This window comes from Danio aesculapii, chromosome 23, assembly GCF_903798145.1.
Source record: "Danio aesculapii chromosome 23, fDanAes4.1, whole genome shotgun sequence".
NCBI classification, from domain to species: domain Eukaryota; kingdom Metazoa; phylum Chordata; class Actinopteri; order Cypriniformes; family Danionidae; genus Danio; species Danio aesculapii.
Window position 1 is genome coordinate 48,954,030 of NC_079457.1, and position 24,658 is coordinate 48,978,687.

Genomic DNA, 24,658 nt, shown 5'->3' on the forward strand with positions numbered 1-24,658 from the left:
TTATTTATTTATTATTTTCTATTTGTTTATGTTCTGAAGCTAAAGTAAGGCTCTTTTATTAGTTAATTAATTAATATGTCCTGAAGCTAAATTAAAGCTGTTTTATTTATTTATTTATTTATTTATTTGTTTATTATATATTGGGTTGTGTTCTGAACCTAAAGTAAGGCTCTAACATTAATTTATTAATTAATTAATTTATTCATTTATTTATTTATTTATATGTCTTGAAACTAAAGTAAAGCTGATTTATTTTATTTTTAATTATTTATTATCTATCCTGAAGTTTTGTGACAATTAAAGACCAACTGTTTGGCTTAGAAATGATGGTATTAATTCAGTAATTAGTGAGGCAAGAATCATTCATTTATTTTCCTTCGGCTTAGTCCCTTATTTATCAGGGGTCGCCACAACTTCCAACTATTCCAGCAAATGTTTTACGCTGTTAATGCCCTTTAAGCCGCAACCCAGTACTGGGAAACAGTGAAGCAAACCTCTTATTTAAAAACAATAGAAATGCTTTATGTTCTAGAAATATGATCATTAAACTAACTGAGGTAAACATTATTAATATACAATAAAAATGCTAATAATAAAAACACAGAACATTTTAAAAATACATAATTTAAAAAATGTAGAAATACATAAAAAATGTCAAATATTTTAATATATAAACAGTAAAATAATCTTGAACATAAAAAGTAAATAAAATATTATAAATATTATCATTATAACTGACTGAAAAAATGGAAAACTAAAGAGTTTAATAGAAATGTAGAAATTAGCAATTAAAAATCACATTAAGCGATCAGTACCTGCTAAACAGACCTCACCTACAGGGGTTGGACAATGAAACTGAAAGGCCTGGTTTAAAGCACAATAATTCATTAGTATGGTGTCGGGCCTCCTCAATACAGAATCAGTTGGTTTTGGGAATGACAGACACAAGTCCTGCACAGTGGCCAGATGGATTTTGAGTCGTTCTTCTTCAGAATAGGGTTCAGGTCACTACGTGAGGCTGCTGGAGGAAAACCTTTCCTGACTCGCTCCTCCAAAACAGCCCAAAGTGCTCAATAATATTGAGATCTGGGTACTGTGCAGGCCATGGAAGATGTTCACCTTCACTTTCATGTTCATCAAACCACTCTGTCACCAGTCCTGCTATGTGTATTGGTGCATTATCATCCTGAGACATGGCACCGCCTTCAGGATACAATGTTTGACCCATTGGGTCACATGGTCCACCAGAATGGTTGGGTAGTACTTGGCAGTGACCCAGCACCCATCTAGCACAAGTATTGGGCCCATGCCATGATGCTGCAGCCCAAACAATCACTGTCCCACGCTTCACTCTGGGCATCAGCAGTCTCTCCTTTGGGGCTTCTCCACACCGTAACTCTCCCGGATGTGGGAAAGACAGTGAAGGTGGACTCCTCAGTGAACAATACGTCTTTCACACTGTCCACAGCTCAAGATTTACACTGCTGGCACCATTGAAAGCAATGTTTGGGATTGGCATGAGTGAGCAGAGGTTTGTCTACAGCAGCCGGTCATGCATATTGACCCTGTGGAGCTCCAGACCAACAGTTTTGGTGGAAACAGACACATTTAATCCTGCAGTGAGTTGGGCAGCTGTGCTCTGATGTTTTTTGGACACAATCGGAGTTAGCACTGGACGCCCCTTTCAGACAGCTTCCTCTTGCATCCACAGTTACTCCTGTTGGACGTGGTTCTTCTTCTTGTTGGTTTGCTGACATTACTCTGGCTCTTGATCATCACAAAGACTTGCTGTCTTGCTCACAGATGCACAAGTGAGACGTGTACCAATTTGTTCTTTCTTAAACACTGATATGTCGCCCATAATGTTGTGTGCATTGCAGTGTAAAACAAGTAAAACTGTGCTATTACCCTGGTAATTAAACCCTCACACTCTTCTCTTACTGCTGAAATGAAGGTGAATGACCAATGGCCGCCAGCAGGATCACATTTAGCCATCAAACCTCCAACATTAAATTGGCCAGAGGTTCAGTTTCATTCTCCAACCCCTCTACATTTATTAGTTCCTGTAGAAGATGCAGAACACTTTGGTTTGATGCAGTGAAGCCAAAGTTAATCGTGAGGTCTTGAGTCTTTGGTTAAGTTAGTTGTCGTCTAGGCCTCAGAGCCGGATCTGAAAGAGAGTTCAAACCCAACAAACAAGTGAGGAGAGAATGAATACAATTTAATTATGCAAACGGGAGGCTACGAGTTGAAATCCAATGAAGTGCTGCCGTCCACCCATCCTGTAAATATTACAACAAAGAGTCCCACTGTATGTCAGCGGCTTTCAGCAGACTGCAAACACCACTGCAGAGAGCTGCTGCTTCCTCTTTAATGTGTGTTAACATGTGTGTTTTATTATAGATTCATTCGTCTGATTCAGGATGTCTGTGTTTGGATTCACTTTCTAGTGTGCTAGTCTTACACTGTGTCCTACACTCGACACGACGCAATATAAGCTCTCTTTCCATGTTACAAGGGGTTTTTGTCTTAACCGTCTGCAACGGTGATCTGGTTTCTATATCTGCGACTCCACAGCAGAACAACAGCATAAACTACTATGACAATGATCACTTCAGATGCTGATTATGTGCTTTATTCAGTGTTAAATGCTACAAATGTGAGTGTGAACCCATTTTAGGTGACATCTACTGCCATACTACTGAAAGCAGCAGCAGGTAGTTCACCTCAGATCTGGAAAATAAAATAACTAGAAGACGCTTTGAGAATGAATGTCAGAACTGTGATTCAGTGCAAACCAACAACATCAGTCACTCAGTAGCCTATTAATAATGTTCAAGAGCTTTATTGTGGATTCATTAGATGAAAAGCCTTCACTATTATGTTTAGCTGCTGTTTAAATGTTTCTGTCGCGTTTGGTGCAGAGAGAAAAATTACTTGTCGATTGTTGTGTCACGTGTGCTCATATACACCAAATGCATCTGTGCTTTTAAAAATGGGAGACGCAACCGTGGATGGTTTGGAAAAAAGGAATAGTTTGAAAGAAAGCACAGTATAAAGCATTAGGGTAACTGGACACAGCCTGTAAACAGAAACTTGCAAGGTTTGTCCCACCTCTAAACTCTTCTAATTGGTCCACTGCTGTGGAACTGACAGTAATGAGCCCTGCTGAAAAAAGTGTTGCATGCAAAACTGTTTCATACAATTTATTTGTGTTGAATTTAAACAAACAAATTAAATTTAATAATGTTCAACTTAATTTCTTTGTTTAAATTCAGCCCAAATAAAATGTTTACAACCACTTGACGTACAAAAAAATGAGTAAATCCAAGGAATCAGCTTTGAATATTATTTTTCAGTGTGCATGTGTAAGCTGAAGATCTTTTACCTTCACACGGCTCCTACAGTGCAAAAAAAAAGCTCTTCTTACTTAGAGTTTTAGTCTTGTTTCTAGTACAAATATCTAAAAATTCTTAAACCAAGAAGCATTTTCTAGACAAGCACTACTTATTGTCGTGTTTTAGGAAATAATATGCCAAAATTAAATGAGTTTTTCTTTAAAACAAGCAAAATAATCTGTCGATGGGGGAAGCTAAATAATCTTGAGCTCCATTTTAGTGATCCAGGTGCAAAGTCTGCATCTGCAAAGGGCATCTCCAAATCCACTTTTGCTATTTTAAGGATGGTAAAATACACTCTGCCTCCTGGTGCATGGTCTAACAGGGTTGAGCTTATTCTCTAAATGAGTTCTGGGTGTGTTTTGAGCAGAATGTGCATTAAACCAATCAGAGTCTCGTCTCCCGTCCCTTTAAGAGTCAGTTGCGTCGCTCCATGGCTCATTTGCTATTTACATGGCAACTTTGTAAGTGTAAAAGTTGAACGCTTCACTAGTGAGAAAACAGTTTAACAGAGCATCTGCAGCGCGAGGATAAAGAACGAGCCTCCTCCATTCAGCCTCTTTACTTTCTCTTTACTTTACTACTTTACTCCTTTACTTTACTCCTTTACTTTGCTGGAGTGAGGAAACGGTGAAAACTCACTCCACTGAACACATCCATTAGCCCACATATTTAATTTAGTTTGTTAAGTGCAAAGATTTGATCAAAACTATTTCTAAATTCAGTTCTAATCTCCAGCAGAGGAATAAATGAACAATAATAATGAAGTGTGGTCAAAACACTGAGTTATATCCAAACACACGTCCTGTTCTTATACCCCACATGGTGATGCAGACGTCTCTAAAACCTCACAGCTGGACAAATCTACACTTGTGTTTATTAAAACAGATATAAATCTGCAGATAATCAATAATACTGCTAATAATAATAACATTATACAGATGCAGATCGTCATGAATAAACTGAAAAAGCCCCCCGAGGTGAAGAAGGCATGGAGGCAGTGCTGTTTATATTGATGTAGAAAATCATTTCTGGATCCTGTAATTGTTTTCATCTGTAAAGATATTTGTGTGTTGCTGTTGATCCTGTGTGTATTCAGCAGTGTGGAAGTGTTTGGACCTGCATAACTAACACGCTCTGTGCTGGGCTTTAGAACAGCTTTCAGTTGGTCAATGGTGCGGTCTATTTCAGTTCCTCAAAATAGCAACGCTGCAACAGTGCGCCTTAACACACCTCCTTTATAGACCAGCACATCCATGAGTCCACAGAGTGGCACAAATGGATTTACTCAACCCAGGCTCATTCTGAGAACGTAGTCCCGGGGACGTTTCTGGAGACCGCGAAATACGTAGCCGGGGGTACGTACGGCTGCATGTCATTTTTTTAAGCGAACGCTGCGAAGCGGTGTGACGCCGTTCCCTTCGGCGCTTGCCGGCCGGCCTCCATGTGGAGGGCTTTCCCGCTGCAACCAGTTTGTTCAGTTAGCTCTTCGTGTACTCTGGCGGACTCGAGGTGTAGAGAGGGGCTGACCACGACGACAACGACCGGGTTTGAGTCCGGGGAAGAGCGGTTCCAGAAATCAGGTAAGAAAACAAAAACAAAATCCAAAAAATGAAGCGAACAAGTTCGTCACAGGGTGAGAATGTGGTCAAAATCCGAAAACGTGGTAAAAATCAGACGAGGGCTTTTCTTTTTCTGGACGGCTTTTGTGAATCGTCGTTGGTTGGGTTTAGGGACGGAGGAGGGTGGGTCAGCCGATTGGCCGGTCGCACGGTCAATCATTCTGTCATCCAGGCAGACAGGCGGAAGGTCGTTCGACACCAGCCTCTAGCAGGTTTACGCGAGAACGGCTCGGGAAAAAGCGCGCACAGCGGCCTCTCGCGGACTCACGAAAACAAAAACTGCAAAAATATGTACCTCCCGGGACGTATTTCGCGGCCTCCAGAAACGTCCCTGGGACTACGTTCTCGGAATGAGCCTGGGTTGGATTTACTATTTAAACAACATTACTCAAAAAGTAAAAATGACTGTTGCGCTGGTCGAAAAATAGCAACAAATCACGCCATACGTGTCTTGCACCTTATTGCGCCGGGTGTATGTTAGGGCCCTTATGTCAAAGTGAAAGCAAGATTATTTTATTTACCTCATTGGCAGTTTTAGCCTGCAGCAGATTATTTCACATGCACGGTGCTTCAAAATACACAAGCGTAACAGTTGAGCAGCCGATAGCTACTCATGCCATGGCCACAGAGTCTGTTATATTGATAATATATATAGAATCTAAAATTCAGTATATGTTTGCAGCACATAAACACTTTGTTTCACTTCAGTGTCGTTTCATGCATGTGCAAGTTCTTAATGTTGAATTTTAACGTTCATTATAATAGTATTGCTTTATAATAATGCTACACTCTTTCCTGAGGGGTTGAGGGTGTGGTGTTGTAATAATTATGTAATTACCCCCCTCCCCAATGGTATAACCACGGTACAAGTTATAATGCACCATTTGTAGTGCACTAAAATCTTTTAGCTCAAATATATGTGGGTAAATGCGTTGTTATGCTGACAAGTAGGAAGTTATTGTCTGCCTCTCAGTCTGTTTTTAACAGATCTGAAAATGTAATCTTAATAAGGCTTTGATTTGTAGTTCTTACTGTTTTAAGCCATTTCAGAGGAAATGCATGTTAGCATTACACTAGTCTAGACAGCCAACTTTGTGTTTGCATCATAACACACACACACACACACCCTCTCTCTCTCGGTGTGTGTGAGTGTGTGGAGGCCTGTGGAGCTGTGAAAGCAAGGCACACTATCAAACACACTTTGTTATAATTTATTAACACAGCACTGTTTGCCAGGTGTGTGTGTGTGTGTGTGTGTGTGTGTGTGTGTGTGTGCACCTGTTCCTTCTCCTGCTCCACCTGTAATGACCCTCAGAGAAGGTGAAGGTGAAAGTGAGCGAGTGAGCGCCCTCTAGTGTGCACTAAGAGATGTACAGCTGAAGTCTGAATTATTCGCCCTCTTGCGATTCGTTTTTTTCTTTGTGAAATATTTCCCAGATGATGTTGAACAGATTCAGGAATTTCTCACAGTATTTCCTCTAATATTTGTTCTTCTGGAGAAAGTCTTATTTGTTTTATTTCAGCTAGAATAAAAGCAGTTTTTAATAGTTTTAAAGCCATTTTAAGCTCAATATTATTAGCCCCCTTCAGCAATATTAGTGTTGGATTGTCTCCAGAATAAACCACTGTTATACAATGACTTGCCTAATTACCCTAACTTTACCCTAATTACCCTAGTGAAGCCTTTAAATGTCACTTTAAGCTGAATACTAGTGTCTTGAAGAATATCTAGTCTAATATTATGTGCTGTCATCATGACAAAGAGAAAAGACATCAGTTATTAGAGATGAGTTATTAACACTATTATGATTAGAAACGTGTTGAAAACTAACTTGAATAACAACAACAAAAGAATTTAATACGTTTTTTTGGAAGGGAAGCAAAGATAATTAAGGTGTTTCATAACTTCAGATGTTTAATGTGTGTAAAATTCAATGTGATTTTAATCAATAATCGAGTATTATTCAATTATAAACTGTTAGAAGATCAAAAACTTGAGCAACCACTAAAGACTTGAAAAACTTTAAATATTGAGTTATTTTTTCTGCATGGGCTTAGTTAAAAACAACATTATTTTAAGCAGTGTTGGGGTAGTGCATTACAATAATATGACTTTTCTAAGTAACGAGTAAAGTAACGGGTTACTTTTGAGAATAAGTCATAATATTGATGTTACTTTTTTAAGAATGTTACTTGAGTTACTTTTTAGATTAATTAATTCACATTCTTTCATTCATTTTCTTTTCGGCTTAGTCCCTTTATTAATCAGGGGTCGCCACAGCGGAATGAACCGCCAACTTATCCAGCATATGTATTACACACTGTGGGGGAACCCGGAGCACCCGGAGGAAACCCTTGCAAACATGGGGAGAACATGCAAACTTCACACAGAAACGACAACTGACCCAGCCGAGGCTCGAACCAGCAACCTTCTTGCTGTGAGGTGATTGTGCTACCCACTGCGCCACCTTGCAACCCGAATTAATTCACTTTTAAAACCTAATTTGCTGAATCAAAATTCGTGTAATCACGCTGAATCCAATCTGTATCATCACACACACACACACACACACACACACACACACACACGCACACACACACACGCACACACACACACACACACACATAAATGCTGTCATTACCTCATATGTGCGGCGTTGTAGTGCGAGTGTGTGTGTGTGCCGGTTTGTGTACGGCTGTTAGTGCCTCCCCTTTTGACACACACCCAACACTGTGACTCTCAGAGCGTCCAAGGGCGCACAGTGCACCTTCAGCGAGTAAAGATGGAGGCTCTGGCTGTCCGGCCACACACACACTGCACTTACCATTGCAGACGCTTGTGAGTACTTGAGTGTGTGTGTGTGTGTGTGTGTGTGTGTGTGTGTGTGTGTGTGTGTGTGTGGGTGTGTGTGTGTGTGTGTGTGGGTTATAAACAACTACGAGCATTTCAGTTTGTTGTGAACCCTAATGATACAGTCAGTGTGAGCTGAGTGTTGATTATTATTACATTTGTCATTGAGTGTGCGCCTGCACGATATTATTATTGAGTATTGCGATCACGATTACTTATGATATAACGTTTCCTTGAGAAATGGTCAGTTTATCAGCTGAATCATTTGTTTATGTGATGATATTAAAATAAAGAGGTAAAAGATCTCATTTAGAGATCTAATTACCCTAGTGAAGCCTTTAAATGTCACTTTAAGCTGAATACTAGTGTCTTGAAGAATATCTAGTCTAATATTATGTGCTGTCATCATGATGAAGAGAAAAGACATCAGTTATTAGAGATGAGTTATTAGAGTTATTATGATTAGAAATGTGCTGAAAAAAATCTGCTCTCTGATAAACAGAAATTGAGGGAAAATATACAGGGGGGCTAATAATTCAGGGGGGGCTAATAATTCAGGGGGGGGGGGGGGGAGGCTAATAATTCAGGGGGGGGCTAATAATTCGGGGGGGGCTAATAATTCAGGGGGGGGGCTAATAATTCAGGGGGGGCTAATAATTCTGACTTCAACTGTATCTAACTCTTAATGTTTTTCAGTTCAGTCCTCGTCTTCAGTCAAAAATTTGGTGGTGATTTTTGATAGCAAACTAATAGTCCTTTCAAGCATCTGTGAAACTGCATTTTGTCATCTTGAATAGGCAAGTGTTGATAACATCTTAATAAAAGACCTGGTGTTCTCATCACAACACCAGCTGCGAGCTGGGTCTGAGCTGCAAAAATGCATTGCGTGAATTAGGCATGGGACGATAACTGGTTTCAACAACACAGGCTCATTCTGAAAACATCCTCCTGTATACATTTCTGGAGATCACGAATTATGTAGCCAGAAGTACGTATGGCTGTATTTTGTGTTTAAAACGAACGCTACGGGGCGGTATGATGGCGTTCCTTTTCGCGATACCAGCTTACCTCCGGATGGATGACTTTCCCGCTGTTACCAGTTTGTTTTGCTCGCCACGTACGTTGGTGGGCTTGAGACGCAGAGCAGATAACGTGGTTTGAGTCTGGCGAAGAAAGGTAAAACAAAAACAGAAGCCAAAAAATAAAATAAACAAGTAAATAACAGGGTGAAAATGTGGTAAAATCTGAAAACATGGTAAAAATCAGGGGAGGGCTTTTCTTTTTCTGGACTGCTTTTGAAAACACTATTGGTTGGGTTTAGGGAAGACGGTGGGTGGGTCAGTCAGTCGGTCAGTCAACAGCGGCCTCTGGTGGATTTACGTGAGAACAGCAGGCACGAATGGCACTCGCGAGAGAAATTTGGGATTTCAAAAAGCGTACACAGCGACCTCTGGTGGATTCGCGAAAACAAACACTGCAAAAAACCCACATCCTGGAACGTATTTGGCGCTCTCCAGAAATGTATATAAGGGTATGTTTCAGAATGAGCCTGGGTTGGGTTTCAAGGTTTACAGCAGTTTGGAAAAGTAAAGGTTTTAAAAACTGCTAAACGTTTCTGTTATTCCGTTCTGACAGTATATGTAAGGGTTTTTAAAGTGTTTTTTAATGTGTTGTACATAATTCTGTGTTTTTGAAACTAACGAAGACAGCAGAAGTCAATGATTTATGCTAATTATTTAGCCTGACGTGTTTACTGCTCGAATATTTCATTGTTTATACATTTAAATCTTTTAAATGTTTGCTAAAATAAAATCGATTGTGTTTGATTCTTTATATTGTGTTGCTTTTCTTTTTTATTTTATAGAGCAGTGATCACAATACTGTGAAACCATGATATTTTTAACTAAGCTTATCATATTGTCAGAATCTTGCCTAGCGTCAACGTCCCCTAAAGTGTGAGTCAGTTTGATTCAGTAGAGATGATTCAGTGGTGCCAGACGAACTACGATCAGTTTATAAACTGAGGAACTATGATGCATCAAGACATGCGTGTTAGACACTGCTGACCCACAATCAGTCTTCCTGTCTTAGTTTTCTTCCCCTATTATTGTAACTGTTTCATAAGTACGATTGTGTAACAATATTCATGGCAGGATGGATCCTCAGTACACAACTCTGTGCTTCTGTTTAAATTGAGGTTTTGAATTGTTTTGATTGTTCAGTCAACCAAACTTTGATTTTTCTTCGTGAGAAAGTTTAGAATAGAAAACTAACAGGCAAGACAAGGCAAGTTTATTTAGATAGCACATTTCATACAGTGGCAATTCAGTGTGCTTTACATAAACAGGACAAAAGGACAAGAATAAGAAAATAAAAACAAATAATGAGTAAAAACAGATTAACTGTGTTAAAATAGGATGTAAAAGAATGAAAAAGAAAAATAGCTGGACCTAGGGCTGGGTGATACAGCAAAGAAAATTATCATTATATAATCTTTTATATTATTCGGTATCGAGAATTATTGAATATTTTTAAACAATCCAATTAGAAATAGTTCAGTATGTATGTATATATATATATATATATATATATATATATATATATATATATATATATATATATATATATATATATATACTGAACTATTTCTAAATGGATTGTTAAAAGATATTCATTAATTCAAATCAAATCGGGTCCCACTTTATATTAAGTGTCCTTAACTACTCTGTACTTGCATTAAAAAGTAAATACAGTGTACTTACTGTGTTCATAATGTATCTGAGAACACTTGTGATGCTCTTGAGTAGGGTTAGGGGTAGGGTTATAGACAGGTTTGGTGGTATGGCTAGGTTTAAGGGTGGGTTAAAGTTTAAGGGATGGTCAACAGTGTATTTACAAATTACAGAAGTTAATTTGATCAAGCATAAGTGCACAGTAAACACATGTATTTACATGATAAGTACAGTGTAATGAATTATTAATTTCAGTGTGAGTACATATTAGTTAAGGATACTTAATATAAAGTGGGACCATCAAATCAAATCACTTCTATTGTCACATCAGCACGTGTGCAATGATGAGTGAAAAGCTTAGGTGCTGGCTCCAGACAGTGCAAAATACAGACAGTGCGAAATACTGCAACAGGCAACAACATACTCAAAACAGTGTTGACAGCGATATGTACTATGAATAGGTGTACACATAGTTGTAGGATACCGATTTATAATTATCGATACCAAATAATATGAAAGATTACATAATGATGAGTTTCTTTGTGGTATAATTTTCTTTTACTGTTCCTAAAATGAGTGATATTCCCTCTGAGACACGCGCTCAGCCAGTCACATTTTAATAAAAAGTACATAACAAACTTTTTTTTTTGGTCTGTAAATACAGATGCCAATTTATCAGCCCTAGCTGGAGATTGATATATAGGTCATTCAGGTTATCCACGGATCCTTAAAAAGTCTGAAATTGCATAGTATAAAGATAAGGCCTTAATTAGTTTTAAATCTGTGAAAGAAATTGGCGGAACCCAGTCAAATAAACGCTTGGATGATAATTAATTCATTGTGTTGTGTGCTTTTTTGCAAATTCAGTCCTATAAAATGATACTATACATTTGGTCTTAAATTTCTATCTGTGCGGTTGTCACTATCACCAGTGATCCAGCCTGTGCAGATCGCTGGTAAACACACAGTATTGCCTAGAACTACAAACTAAATAGACTACAAGATCCAGTCATGCACCACTCACACACCTGTCCTAGATCCCCATGATTGCAGCAGTCGGACACAGCTGAAGCCACTCATGAACTGATCACTAGGGCTATTTACACAGCACACACACTCACTTCAGGGCTGAGTCTTGTTGAACTGTTAGTGAACATTACGATGCGTTTTCCTTGCCTTGTCCTGCCGTGTTTAAGACCCTTGCCTTTTTTTTGTTTGTATATTCCTGTCTGCTGCCTTCATTTTTGACCATCTGCCTGTTTTATGACCATGACTCTGGATTGCCTGTATACATCTGTTTGCCCCTGTGTTGACCGTTGCTTGCCTGACCATCTTTGTATAATAAATCCTGCGTTTGGATCCTCACCTTTGTTGTCAGCGTCACTTCACGTTACAGAGGTATTAAAAAGGTCTTAACAGTCTAAACAGTAAATAGAACTCTTAAAAACCTGCAGACACTGTCATTATTCATCTGTGCTGACCCCATCATGATAGGCTGCTATAGTTAAGGCTGCAGGATTGATCCAAATCAGATGTCGCTGTCGACTGACTGACTGACTGACTGACCGATCGATACCCCGACTATATTTATATCGACTATATTTATATCGACTATATTTTCCAACCCAGGCTCATTCTGAAAACGTAGTCCCGAGGATGTTTCTGGAGACTGCGAAATACGTCCCGGGAGGTACCTATTTTTGCAGTTTTTGTTTTTTGCGAATCCGTGAGAGGCCGCTGTGTGCGCCTTTTTGGCTTCTCAGATGTTTCCCGCGAGTGCCGTTCGTGCCCGCGCTGTTCTCGCGTAAACCCACCAGAGGCCGCTGTCAAACGAACGTATGTCTGTCCGACTGGCTGAATGATTGACTGGGCGACCCTCCTCCTTCCCTGAACCTAACCAATTTTACCGATTGACCCGCCCGCCCTAAACCCAACCAACAATTTACAAAAGCCGTCCAGAAAAAGAAAAGCCCTCGTCTGATTTTTTTTACTACGTTTTCGGATTTTACCACATTCTCACCCTGTTATGAACCTCTTCGCTTTATTTCTTGGATTCTGTTTTAGTCTTACCTGATTTCTGGAACCGCTCTTCCCCGGACTGGAACCCGGTCGTTGTCATCGTGGTCAGATCCTCTCTGCGTCTCAAGTCTGCCGACGTACAGGACGAGCTAACCGGACAATCAGGTTGCGGCGGGAAAGCCCTCCACATGAAGGTTTGCGGTTATCCGGTAAGCGCTAAAAGGAACGGCGTCATACCGCCCCACAGCGTTCACTTAAAAAATGAAATGCAGCCATACGTACCTCCGGCTACATAATTCGCGGACTCCAGAAACGTCCACGGGACTACGTTTTCAGAATGAGCCTGGGTTGATATTTTCTGGTGATCATAGTCTAGATATCCCTCACTGCTTTCTTTGTTTTCAGAAATAATGAGTCAAAATGAAGTGAGTTTTTCCTTAAAACAAACAAAATAATCTGCCAATGTTGGAAGCAAACAACATAAGATTATCTTACTCCATTGGCAGATTATTTAGCTTGTTTTAAAGAAAAATCACTTCATTTTGACTCATTATTTCTGAAAAAACAACACTTTTAACTTGTCTAGAAAATGCTTCTTGATTTAAGAGTTTTCAGATATTTGGACTAGAAGCAAGACTGAAGATCTAAGCGTTTTTGCAGTGCTGTGGGATGGGGAGTGGGGATTATAGTTGAATTCATTTCACATAACATCAGTTTTGGCTTTTGAAGAACAATGGCCCGCGTCAGAAACAGAAATGTGAAGCGGCAGACTCTGAGATTACACGTGTTGTTTAAAGCACAATGCTAAGCAAGCGTTTATTGGCCAGACAGGCTAATTAGAGCGATTACTGCACAGCTGGATTGGCGGAGGATTCGGGACGCATCAAAAGAGTCAAGAAAAGCTCTCATCTGCACAGAAGTTCCTCTGCTCAAACACACTGTAAAGCAGCCATTAGTTGACTTTACTTTCAAAAAACAGAGTAAACTCATTGCCTTTTATTAACACACTGTAAAAATGCTGGGTTCACCATAATTGATTTGTGTTGGGGCAACATTACACATTTAAGTAGAGTTAACATAAAACAATTAAGTTGTCCAAAAAAATTGCATTGTTTGAGCTCATTTTAAATAAGTAGTTTGAACAAACAGCAAACATAATTTGTTTGAGTGCAGGGTGTCCACAGGGTCTTAAAAAGTATTAAAAATTAACGAATCATTTTAGAGAAATTTAAGGCTCTTATTAAAACGTCTTCAATGCTGTTTTTTATTTTATTTGAGGAACTGCCTTAATCCTTCTGCAGAACTTCCTTAATCTTTTGTGTCGTAGATTCAATAAGCTACTGGAAATATTCCTCCATATTGACATGATAGCATCACGTTGCTGCAGATTTGTCGGCTGCACATCCATGATGTCAATCTCCTATTCCACCACATCCCAAAGGTGCTCTATTGGATTGAGCTCTGGTCACTGTGGAGGCCATTTGAGTACACTGAACTCATTGTCGTGTTCAAGAAACCAGTCTGAGATGATTGGTGCTTGGTGACATGGTGCGTTATCCTGCTGGAAGTAGCCATCAGAAGATGGAGACACTGTGCTCATAAAGGGATGGACATGGTCAGCAACAATACTCAGGTAGGCTGTGGCGTTGACACCATGCTCGATTGGTACTAATGGACCCAAAGTGTGCCAAGAAAATCTCCCCCACACCATTACACCACCACCACCATCCTGAACCGCTGATACAAGGCAGGATGGATCCATGCTTTCATGTTGTTGAGGCCAAATTCTGAGCCGAGGATCCGAATGTGGCAGCAGAAATGGAGCCTCATCAGACCAGGCAACGTTTCTCCAATCTTCTCTTGTCCAGTTTTGGTGAGCCTGTGTGAATTGTAGCCTCAGTTTCCTGTTCTTAGCTGACAGGAGCGGCACCCGGTGTGGTCTTCTGCTGCTGTAGCCCATCCGCCTCAAGGTTGGACGTGTTGTGTGTTCAGAGATGCTCTTCTGCAGACCTCGGTTGTAACGAGTGCTTATTTGAGTTACTGTTGCCTTTCTATCAGCTGGAACCAGTCTGGCCATTCTCCTCTGACCTCTGGCATCAACAAGGCATTTGCGCCCACAGAACTGCCGCTCACTGGATATTTCCTCTTTGTCGGACCATTCTCTGTAAACCCTAGAGATGGCTGTGCGTGAAAATCCCAGTAGATCAGCAGTTTCTGAAATACTCAGAGCAGCCCGTCTGGCAGCAACAACCATGCCACGTTTAGAGTCACTTAAATCCCCTTTCTTCCCCATTCTGATGCTCAGTTTGACCTGCAGCAGATCGTCTTGACCATGTCTACATGCCTAAATGCAGTGAGCTGCTGCCATGTGATTGGCTGATTAGCAATGTGCGTTAACGAGCAGTTGGACAGGTGTACCTAATACAGTGAGTGTACACTGATTAAGTAAACAAGCTATGTAATTATAATTATAAAAGTTAAGTCAATGCATTTACTGACATTTTTTTACTTGTTGCTTTAAGGCAACAGGGTTCTCTCACTTTTGTTTTTTAGTAACTAATGCCTTTTTCCAGCGCATAAAGAGAACTGAAAGTGCAGGAGGGAGCATTGTGTAATTCACATCTCTAGAAGAAGAACATGGCGAAATACTGGGAGGAAAACTGTGGGAGAAACAAAACATAAACAGCAACAAAAAACTGAAAACATCAGCTGATTTGGAGGAAGTGGAGTCTGCTTTTATTGCGTTATTACACTGCAAAAACTGCACCAACAACAAGTCCAAATATCTAAAATTCTGAAATCAAGAAGCTTTTTCTAGACAAGCTAAAAATGATGTATTGTTTTCAATAATAACGAGTCAAAATTAAGTGAGTTTTGAATTAAAACAAGTAATATATTGTGCTAATGGGGTAAGCTAACTAATCGTATGACAGAATGAAAAACTAGCTTATTTTGTTTAACCCATTGGCAGATTATTTATTTATTTACAGAAAAACTCACCTTATTTTGACTCATTATTTCTCAAAACAAGACAATCTTTCAACTCAGGCTCATTCTGGAAATGTACTCCAACATACATTTCTGGAGAGCCCCAAATATGTCAATATATGCAGTTTTTGTTTTCACGAATCCATCACAGGCCGCTGTGTATGCTCTTTCAGATCTCAAATTTCTCCCACGAGTGCCATTCACACCTGCTGTTCTATCGTAAATCCTCCAGAGGCCACTGACGGACTGAATGACTGACGGACTGACCACCCTCCTTCTCCCCTAAAGCCAACTGATAGTGGTTTCAAAAGCACCGCTTGACCCGATCACCCCCTTCACTAAAACCAACCAATAGTGTTTTCTAAAGCACCGATTGACCATCACCCGCCCACTTCCCTAAACCCAACCCACAGTGTTTTGAAAAGAAATCCAGAAAAAGAAAAGCCCTTGTCTGATTTTTACCATGTTTTCAGATTTTACCGTGTTCTCACCCTGTTATTTACTTGCTTATTTTATTTTTTGGCTTCTGTTTTTGTCTTACCTGCTTTCTGAAACCATTCTTCGAACCTCGCCCTTGCGGTCAACTCCACTCAGCGTCTCAAATCTGCCATTGTACATGGCGAGCCACTGGACAAACTGGTAACAGTTGGGTATAAGGGGTCAGCTGGGAAACGTAAAAGGAACGGCGTCATACCGCCCAGTAGCTTTCGTTTTAAAGACGAAATGCAGCCATACGTACTTCTGGCTAAAATTCGTGATCTCCAGAAATGTATACAGGGGTACGTTTTCAGAATGAGCCTGTGTTGCCATACTTTGTGCTTGTCTTGAAAATGCTTCTTGATTTTCGATTTATCTGATATTTGGACTAGAAACAAGATGAAAACTCTTAAGTAGGAAAAGCATTTATTGCATTATGTGGGCTTTCACCATCAGATGTTCTTCTTGGACTAGAGAGAGAGAGAGATTTGTGATATAGTGTAGTATGAGGCTGAGGTTTGCTTCATGATTCGTCACTTTACATCAGCATCAGGAGATTTTGGCCCAGTTTTGTGATTACTTCACGCATACCAAATATTCACAGAGGATTAACAAAGATAGTGTCATGCTGAGTTCATACTATGTAATATTCTGTCTATAAGAGTAGTCACTGTGTCTGATTATGGACTTTTGACTTCTTAGGCTCTATTCTAATGCTCTAACACACGGTCTGAAGCACACGGTGCAGATGCACTTTGTCTGAATCCATATTTGCTATTTTAAGGAGAGGAAAAACAGTCTGCGCATCTGGCGCATGGTCTAAAAGAGCTGTCTTTATTATCTTAAAGAGTTATTGGTGTTGTTTGGGCTTAACATGCAATAAACCTTAATTATTACTATCAAAATCATAAAGACTTCAGGTGTTGTGTATAAGATGGACTGTAGACAGTTGAAGTCAGAATTATTCTTTCTCCTGTGAATAATTATTGTTCAATATTTCCCAGATGATGTTTCTCAGATTGAGGAATTTCTCACAGTATTTCCTCTAATATTTGTTCTTCTGGAGAAAGTCTTATTTGTTTTATTTGGGCTAGAATAAAAGCAGTTTTTAATAGTTTTAAAGCCATTTTAAGGTCAATATTATTAGCCCCCTTCAGCAATATTAGTTTTGGATTGTCTCCAGAATAAACCACTGTTATACAATGACTTGCCTAATTACCCTAACTTTACCCTAATTACCCCAGTGAAGCCTTTAAATGTCACTTTAAGCTGAATACTAGTGTCTTGAAGAATATCTAGCTAATATTATGTGCTGTCATCATGACAAAGAGAAAAAACGATACAGGAGGCTAATAATTCAGGAGGGTGAGACTTCAGCTGAATATATTTAAATAAATAGTCAAATGAATACTTTCCTCTGAAGATGCAGGGCTTTTTTTGGTCTCTCAGTGAATACTCATGAACTATCACCAATAATATCCTTATCGTAATAAATACCAGAAGCGTGATGTCGTGATGTTATTTTAAGTCCATATCACCCACGCCTAGTGTATACTATAATACGTTTCTGATGAAGTGATCTGCTCAGTACAACAAATTAAGAACAATTTGTGTATTAAAGGGCACCTATGGTAAAAAATCTACTTTTCAAGCTGTTTGGACAGCCATATGTGCATGTATGGTGTATAGACCGTCATATTGGGGTGATATAAACACACCCAGTGCTTTTTTTTCAATTTAACAACATAAAAAACGGTGGACCAATCGGAGCGGTTTTCAAACCGACCGCAACTTTACGTAGGAAAGCGGTCCCCCCACCCACCAATATTGATTAACAGGCGCGTCATCATATCCTCAGTTTGTTGATTCACGTCCGCCATTTTCAGCGCGAGTCAATATCACTAAAGGAACACGCTAGCTCTATTTTTAGATGCAAGGCTCATTGGGCTCAACACAAGATCAATATTCTCCACATGATCGCTCTAATCAGAATTATTGGTTGTATCTTTAGGTAGGTTTGCAAACATGTGTACTTCTCATTGAGTCTACCTTATACTTCAGCCGTTTGCATTTCTCGTGATCCCAGAAGCTCCCTGTGATCTTAACTAGCATGCGTTTTAGAATTATAAACATCGGTTTCTATCAGGGTACACTCAAGTCGACGGCTGGGCGCCGCGGACCGCTGCTGAAACCTGTTTAGAATTCAAAAATGCGTGGCGCAACGATTCGGGACACTTCATGTCTCTGCCGCGCCACAGAGAGTGTCTGGTGTGCCGTGTCGCGGCTTCGAGCGGCGCATCCGGTGCCTCAGTCAAAGTTAATTCAGCGTGCGTGGTTATTAGTTTCTGTGTAAAAGCTCGGCACTTGAAACTAGCACACAGTTGGCTGTAAAACTGTACAAAGACACAAATGATTTTGTACTCTCTGCTTGGTCTGTGTCAGAGTCGTACATGTACGACTGAATGCTGATCCTCTCCTCCTCCTTTCAGTCTGCCTGTCTCTGTTGCAAACACAGAGCAGGTGAGCTCATGGCCCCGCCCCTTTGTTACGTTGGCGGGAAGCCGAAACTAGTCTACATGTGAAGCAACACACCCATAAATCAGCGAGCTGTGGACACGCCCCCAACATGACACTTTTTAACACATTATAATAAAACAATCTGAATTGTGTTTTAAACTGAAGCTAAACTGGCACACTCAGAACAACCAGAATATTAATATTACATCATAAAAAAGAGGTAAACTATGGGCCCTAAGAATCCTGACCTATGGTGAAAATCTGAATCCTTCTTGCGTCATTTACCAGTTCCATCTCCTCTGCTTGTCTCCCCTACTTCCTGTATTTTCTACTATGAACACAAAGATTGATGCTAGAAGGCATAAGGCTGTGGCCGGAAGTAACAAAGATTATTTATATTATTTATTAAACTATAAATGAATTGTATTTTATTGGTGTCTGCCCCTACCTCAACCCTTACAGTAATGTAAAAACAGTAATTATAATGAGAAGTAGAACAATGATAACAAGGGCTGCGGTCGGAAGTTAACAAGGAATATTTATATGATTTATTTAGTTCGCCTTTAAGTTATATTTATACGCCAACCTTAAACCCGACCCTCACAAACAGTAATTATACCAAGTATTATTCATATTGTTTATTAAATTACCCATTAAAGTGTATTTTATTAAGGCTCACCCCTACCCCAACCCTCACAGTAATGTAAAATTAGGAATTATTGTTGTATGGTGTCATAAAAACAATGCTTTGTTGATGTTCGTATCCGCAGCTGTATCCCTTCTAGACTTTACTAAACGGCTTGTAACACATTAAGCTTCCTAATTAACCACTACCAGGATCTCAAGATAATTCAATTAACCAGTGCTTAGTGTAAACACTGCAGAGCCCCACATTCACCCCTCTCTCTCTCTCTCTCTCTCTCTCTCGCTCTCTCTCTCACACACACACACACACACACATACACACTTAACCCTTTTTAAATGGTCATCAGCATCTTAAATTGTTGAAAGTTTTTAATATTTAGATATTAATAAAACATATGTACATTTATACTGTATTACAAAAAGCGAATGACCACTAGTGTGAGGAGTGTCAGGGCTCGACAATAAGGACTGATCGATCCCCCAGGGCCAGCGTGCGAGATGCTCGGGACAGTATACAGCATCATCACTGGCCTGATTGAGCCAGTGCTGCCTTGTCTCTAAAGATTAATTTGGCTGCGACTGTTTGTCAATTGCATGCAAATACAGTCTTAGGGTGCTTTCACACATAGACGTTTATTTCTGAACCTGTCTCGTTTGCCCAGTTAGGATGGTTCGTTTGGCATATGTGAATCCAGCAATCGTGCTCAGATATGCGCCATAACAATCCGCCTGAGATCGCCTGAATGAGGTGGTCTCGGCTTGATTGAAACAAAAATTACCTAATTACCCTAACTTTACCCTAATTACCCAAGTTAAGCCTTTAAATGTCACTTTAAGCTGAATACTAGTGTCTTGAAGAATATCTAGTCTATTATTATGTGCTGTCATCATGGTGAAGAGAAAAGACATCAGTTATTAGAGATGAGTTATTAACACTGTTATGATTAGAGATGTGCTGGAGAAATCTGCTCTCTGATAAACAGAAATTGGGGGAAAAACTATACAGGGGGTAATAATTCTGACTTCAACTGTATATAACGTACTCTCTCTGTGTGTGTGTGTGCAGTAATCCTCCAGAGCAGCAGCATGGCTCCTGTAAGCCCCCGCTGGGCTCGTCTCGAGTCCTGCTCCGCCAGCAGCTGATGCGTGAGCAGCTCCAGCAGCAGGAGCGCAGAGAGCAGCAGAAACGCCAGATCTCCATCACACACAGCCCCGCCATCAACGTCAGCCATCCCTGCGGCCCGCCCAGCGCCGCACAGGTGCCCATGGAGGTGCTGAAGGTAAAGCAGACGCTCAGAAAGCTCATATTAAAGTACACATGAAATCAAAACTAGCCGTATTGTTGTTGTTAGCTCACATGGCTAGTGTTGTGCTGAACAGTTCATCTGTGCATGTCATTAAGAACTAAACAATAGTTTGCTCTTGTAATCTTTAATTGAAAGCTGAAAATGCACTTTCTGTTTGTGTTCAGTTAAATTCTGAGATTAGGTCTGTCTGAGGTATTGGGCGTGGCTAATATACTTAACCACGCCCCTCCAGCTGTCATCACTTTGACAACAAACAGAAATGTTGAGGAGGAGGAGTCTGTTAGGTTGTAATACCTCTCCCCAAACCCTTTTCCCCATCTTTCTGAATGAAACGCCCACTTTACTACATCCAATCAACTCGCAGTAGAAAAAACAAGCCACGCCCATGCCCAAAACGAAAAAATAGCCCTTGTAAAACTTGTCAATATCAATGGAAGTGTCCGTTGAATCTTCAGACTATGCATTTTGGTGCAGATGCTGCAGTTCTCATGTGCAAGAACTTCTGTAAAGTAGTGTTGCCACAATACTATAATTTCTAACTTCAATATGATACCTTGAAAAATATTGATATTTGATACCATTTTCGATACCATGAGGAAAAAATTCCTCTAAATTCAAAGTATAGACCTTATCATGGCTGCTGCATGGAGCGTCTTCCGGTAGAGTGCTGAGAACTTCTGTTTACAGCATTTAGACCTGGTAAATATTGATCAGAAAATGGTTGTCAATACCGTTTTGAGTGGCTTACGGAGTGTTTTTGTGTCCACAACTTTGATTTTAAAAGGTGTGTGTTAAAGCCGTTATACTTCTATAAGGTGCGGTTCAAGCGCGAGAGAAAAACACTCTCCTAATTCAGAGTCTGCCGTCAGATCAGCTGCCGGAATACAGCGTCAGTGTTCCCGACCTGTCAGCTGTTATACTGTACTCAGCAGCTCTTCAATGCACACACACAATAGATCACCGCATTATAGCGCAAGCCATATTACTGACATGAAACTTAACAGGCATGTAACGAAGTCATGCAATTTCCAAAAAATAAAAGTACGTGACTGATACTCTGCTGGCTGATTTGCATGTCGATCGGGAGCCGTTTGTTTTATCTAGTGAGTTTGTGTTGTGTAGGATTTACCACGGGATGTGTTTTTCTGTTTCAAAATGCCACTTTATTTTCACTTTGTGCCAGTCTTGTGAAAAAGCGTTCACAGCGGCCTCTCGCGGATTCGTGAAAACAAAAACTGCAAAAATACGTACCTCCCGGGACATATTTCCCGATCTCCAGAAACGTCCCCGGGACTACGTTCTCAGAATGACCCTGGGTTGCTTTCAGTCAGTGTGTTAGTGGGACAGTACAGGCTACGTGTGTGTGTGTCAAACAGTTTGGCGAATTTCGTTTGTTTGGGTTGGTTATATATTCGAAAAAAAAGGGAAAATGGTCACTTTAGCGATGACGATCCTCCATTTAAATGGCTCAAGATGCCGTCTGACGGTAGTGGTAAATGACTCGCAAAATGGTGTTTACCATCCTGTTAGATCGCATGTTTTAAATGATCAGTCCAGGAGGTGGCGCTGATCGACAACAGTATTCGTTCAAAGACGTTAAAAGCAAGTAAAACAGATCGTTTCAAAGATGTCCGAATGTGACTGTTTATAAGCATGCTTATAACACATGTAAATACACACTTTGATTTTGGATGGGATTAATCATTTGACAGCACTGAAGAGTGTGTATTGGTGTGTGTATAATCAGTTTTGTAAACAAGTGTTTAGAAAAAAACGTAAACTTTCAACATTTTTCCACTTCAGTGATGTTTTTTAACCTACTTTGGTTTCTAATTTGAAAACACACATAAGCATAAACTATTTTGACATTACCTTCAACTCTTCCAACCATTTTAAGCCAATTTAAAATGAGCAACAGATGACTTTCTGTCAAAAACACACCATCGTTGCTCTTTGGCGTTAGCATATAGTGCATTTGTTCTCTGCCACTTAGACGGCTCGGATCGACTTAAACTTCATCTCGATCAGCTCAAGCGTGTGTGATTGTGACACTGTCCATGAGCGAGAGGAGGGAACGCTGAAGTGTGTTAAAACGCATATGGGGATTATCTTTCCCCAGAGAATTCCTCTTTAATGCATGCTGTGCTCCAGCCTCATGGAATTAGCCATCTTTAATCCTATTTGCTCAGCTACATTCACAATCTTTTCATAGCTTTGATTCCTCGTTAGAGCGCAGAACTATAGACTGTTACTGATTTGGCTGCTATTGTGCGCAGACTGTGATAATTACAGCAGAATCTCGCAGGACTCGGGCTGCTAATGTCACTCGGTAAGAGCCGTTATCTTACACTCTGCTCATTTTTGCGAGGAAAAAAAGCTGTGGTTATGCTTTTAAAAGACTCTTATATGGTCACAGGCGTTAGAAATAGGCATTGTTGCTTATTAAGACAAATATTACATTCAAAAGTGCATCATTGTTACTTAGATGGCATGGAGATGTTCTTATTTGTAGTATTTGTTCAGTTTTTAGTTGTTAATGTCACAGTTATCAAGCTTGTGGACAGTGTTTTCTGTCTTATAGTCTTTATTGTTAGTCAATTAATCGATTGTTCTGTTTTTTGATGTATTTGTTCACTTCAGTGCTCATTTTAACTCGTCCTGTTTCTTTCTTTTTGTGTGTTTTGACTTGTGTTCAGATGTAAAAGCATTCTATTACAATGTATTGTTTATTCTGTAAACTATTGAGGTAATGTCTTGTGAATATATCATAAAAATGTTATGTAGAGCATTTGTTTTGAATGAAATGACAAAAAGGTAGCAAGTTTTTAGACATTTTTTAGCTTAAAACCAATATATTCACTTAAGAAGTCAATATTTGTTGGAATAAATAGCATAAAAAAATGCTTTGTTATGGAAAGAAGTCCGATTTCTTGATTTGTTTCTCATTTTAAGTTAAAACAGTCAGAATATTACAAGATAATCTAAATCTAATGTTATGTTTGTTTTTGCGTTAGTGTGTTTAAGAAAAGAAACCAAAGGAGTTTAAAAAACACTGAAGTGGAAAAATAAGTTTTATTTCCAAATATCAAGTGAAAATATTGTAATTTAAAGCATTTTTCTTGAGAAAATGAAATTATTTGTAATAACATTTCTTATTTTGACCAGTTATCATTTTTTTTCTGAAGAAAAAGGCTGTAAATTACAATATTTTAATTTGATATTTGGAGTAAATGTGTGTATGCATTGGGTTCAGTTTTTAAATGAACTATTTTTTAATATGTTTCCACTTCAGTGATGTTTTTTTAACTGCTTTGGTCTCTTTTTTAAAGCACACTTCAGCAAAAACTACTCTTACATTGTCTTGTAACATTCTGACTGTTTAAACCAATTTAAAATGAGAAACATGAAGAAAAGCATTGTTTTGAGCTCATTTGGCTTGTGAACTCTCTTGTTCTCGTTTCTATTTTGTGCGTAATTTGTGGAAACACCTTAGGGATAGTTATGAAGCAATTAATGCCCCCATATTTGGGAGATTCTCACACACCGGTTTAATAGTTTAATATATAATAAAATGTTATTTAGAGCATTTGTTTTGAATGAAATAACCAAAAGGTGGCATCATTTTATACATCATTATATTTATTTTTAGCTTAAAACCAACATATTCACTTAAGAAATCAATATGTGTTGTTTCTCATTTTAAATTAGTTTAAAGCAGTCAGTATACTATTATAAGATGATGTAAATGTGATGTCATGTTAGTTTTTGCTTAAGTGTGTTTTAGAAAAGAAACCAAAGGAGTTAAAAATAAAGCACTGAAGTGGAAACATATTTAAAGTGAATTATTTTTAAACCGTTTGCATGCACACGTTTCTTCCAAATATCATACTAAAATATTGTAATTTAGTGCATTTTTCTTGATATTATTTATAAAAACATTTCTTATTCTGACCAATAATCACTTTAATTTGATATTTGGAATAAATGTGTGTATGCATTGGGTTCAGTTTTTAAATGAACTATTGTTAAATATGTTTCCACTGACAGGACAACTGGAACACTGGACAGACTGGAATGAAAACAGAGATAAGGTAAGTATATT

The 24,658-nt window shown here is 39.2% G+C and overlaps 1 protein-coding gene across 2 annotated transcripts in view; it reads left to right on the forward strand.

Moving 5' to 3' along the window:
• mitfb (melanocyte inducing transcription factor b) overlaps positions 1-24,658 on the forward strand; it is a 74,605-nt gene that overhangs the window by 10,469 nt on the left and 39,478 nt on the right. Inside the window, exons 1-2 of one of the 2 annotated variants that reach the window (XM_056449658.1) lie at positions 7,795-7,859; positions 20,316-20,529. In XM_056449658.1, coding sequence (XP_056305633.1) covers positions 7,804-7,859; positions 20,316-20,529 — 270 coding nt within the window. In that variant the 5' untranslated portion in view covers positions 7,795-7,803. Of the gene's footprint in view, positions 1-7,794; positions 7,860-20,315; positions 20,530-24,658 lie in introns of those variants that run through there. The other variant, XM_056449657.1, reaches the window with a different exon arrangement.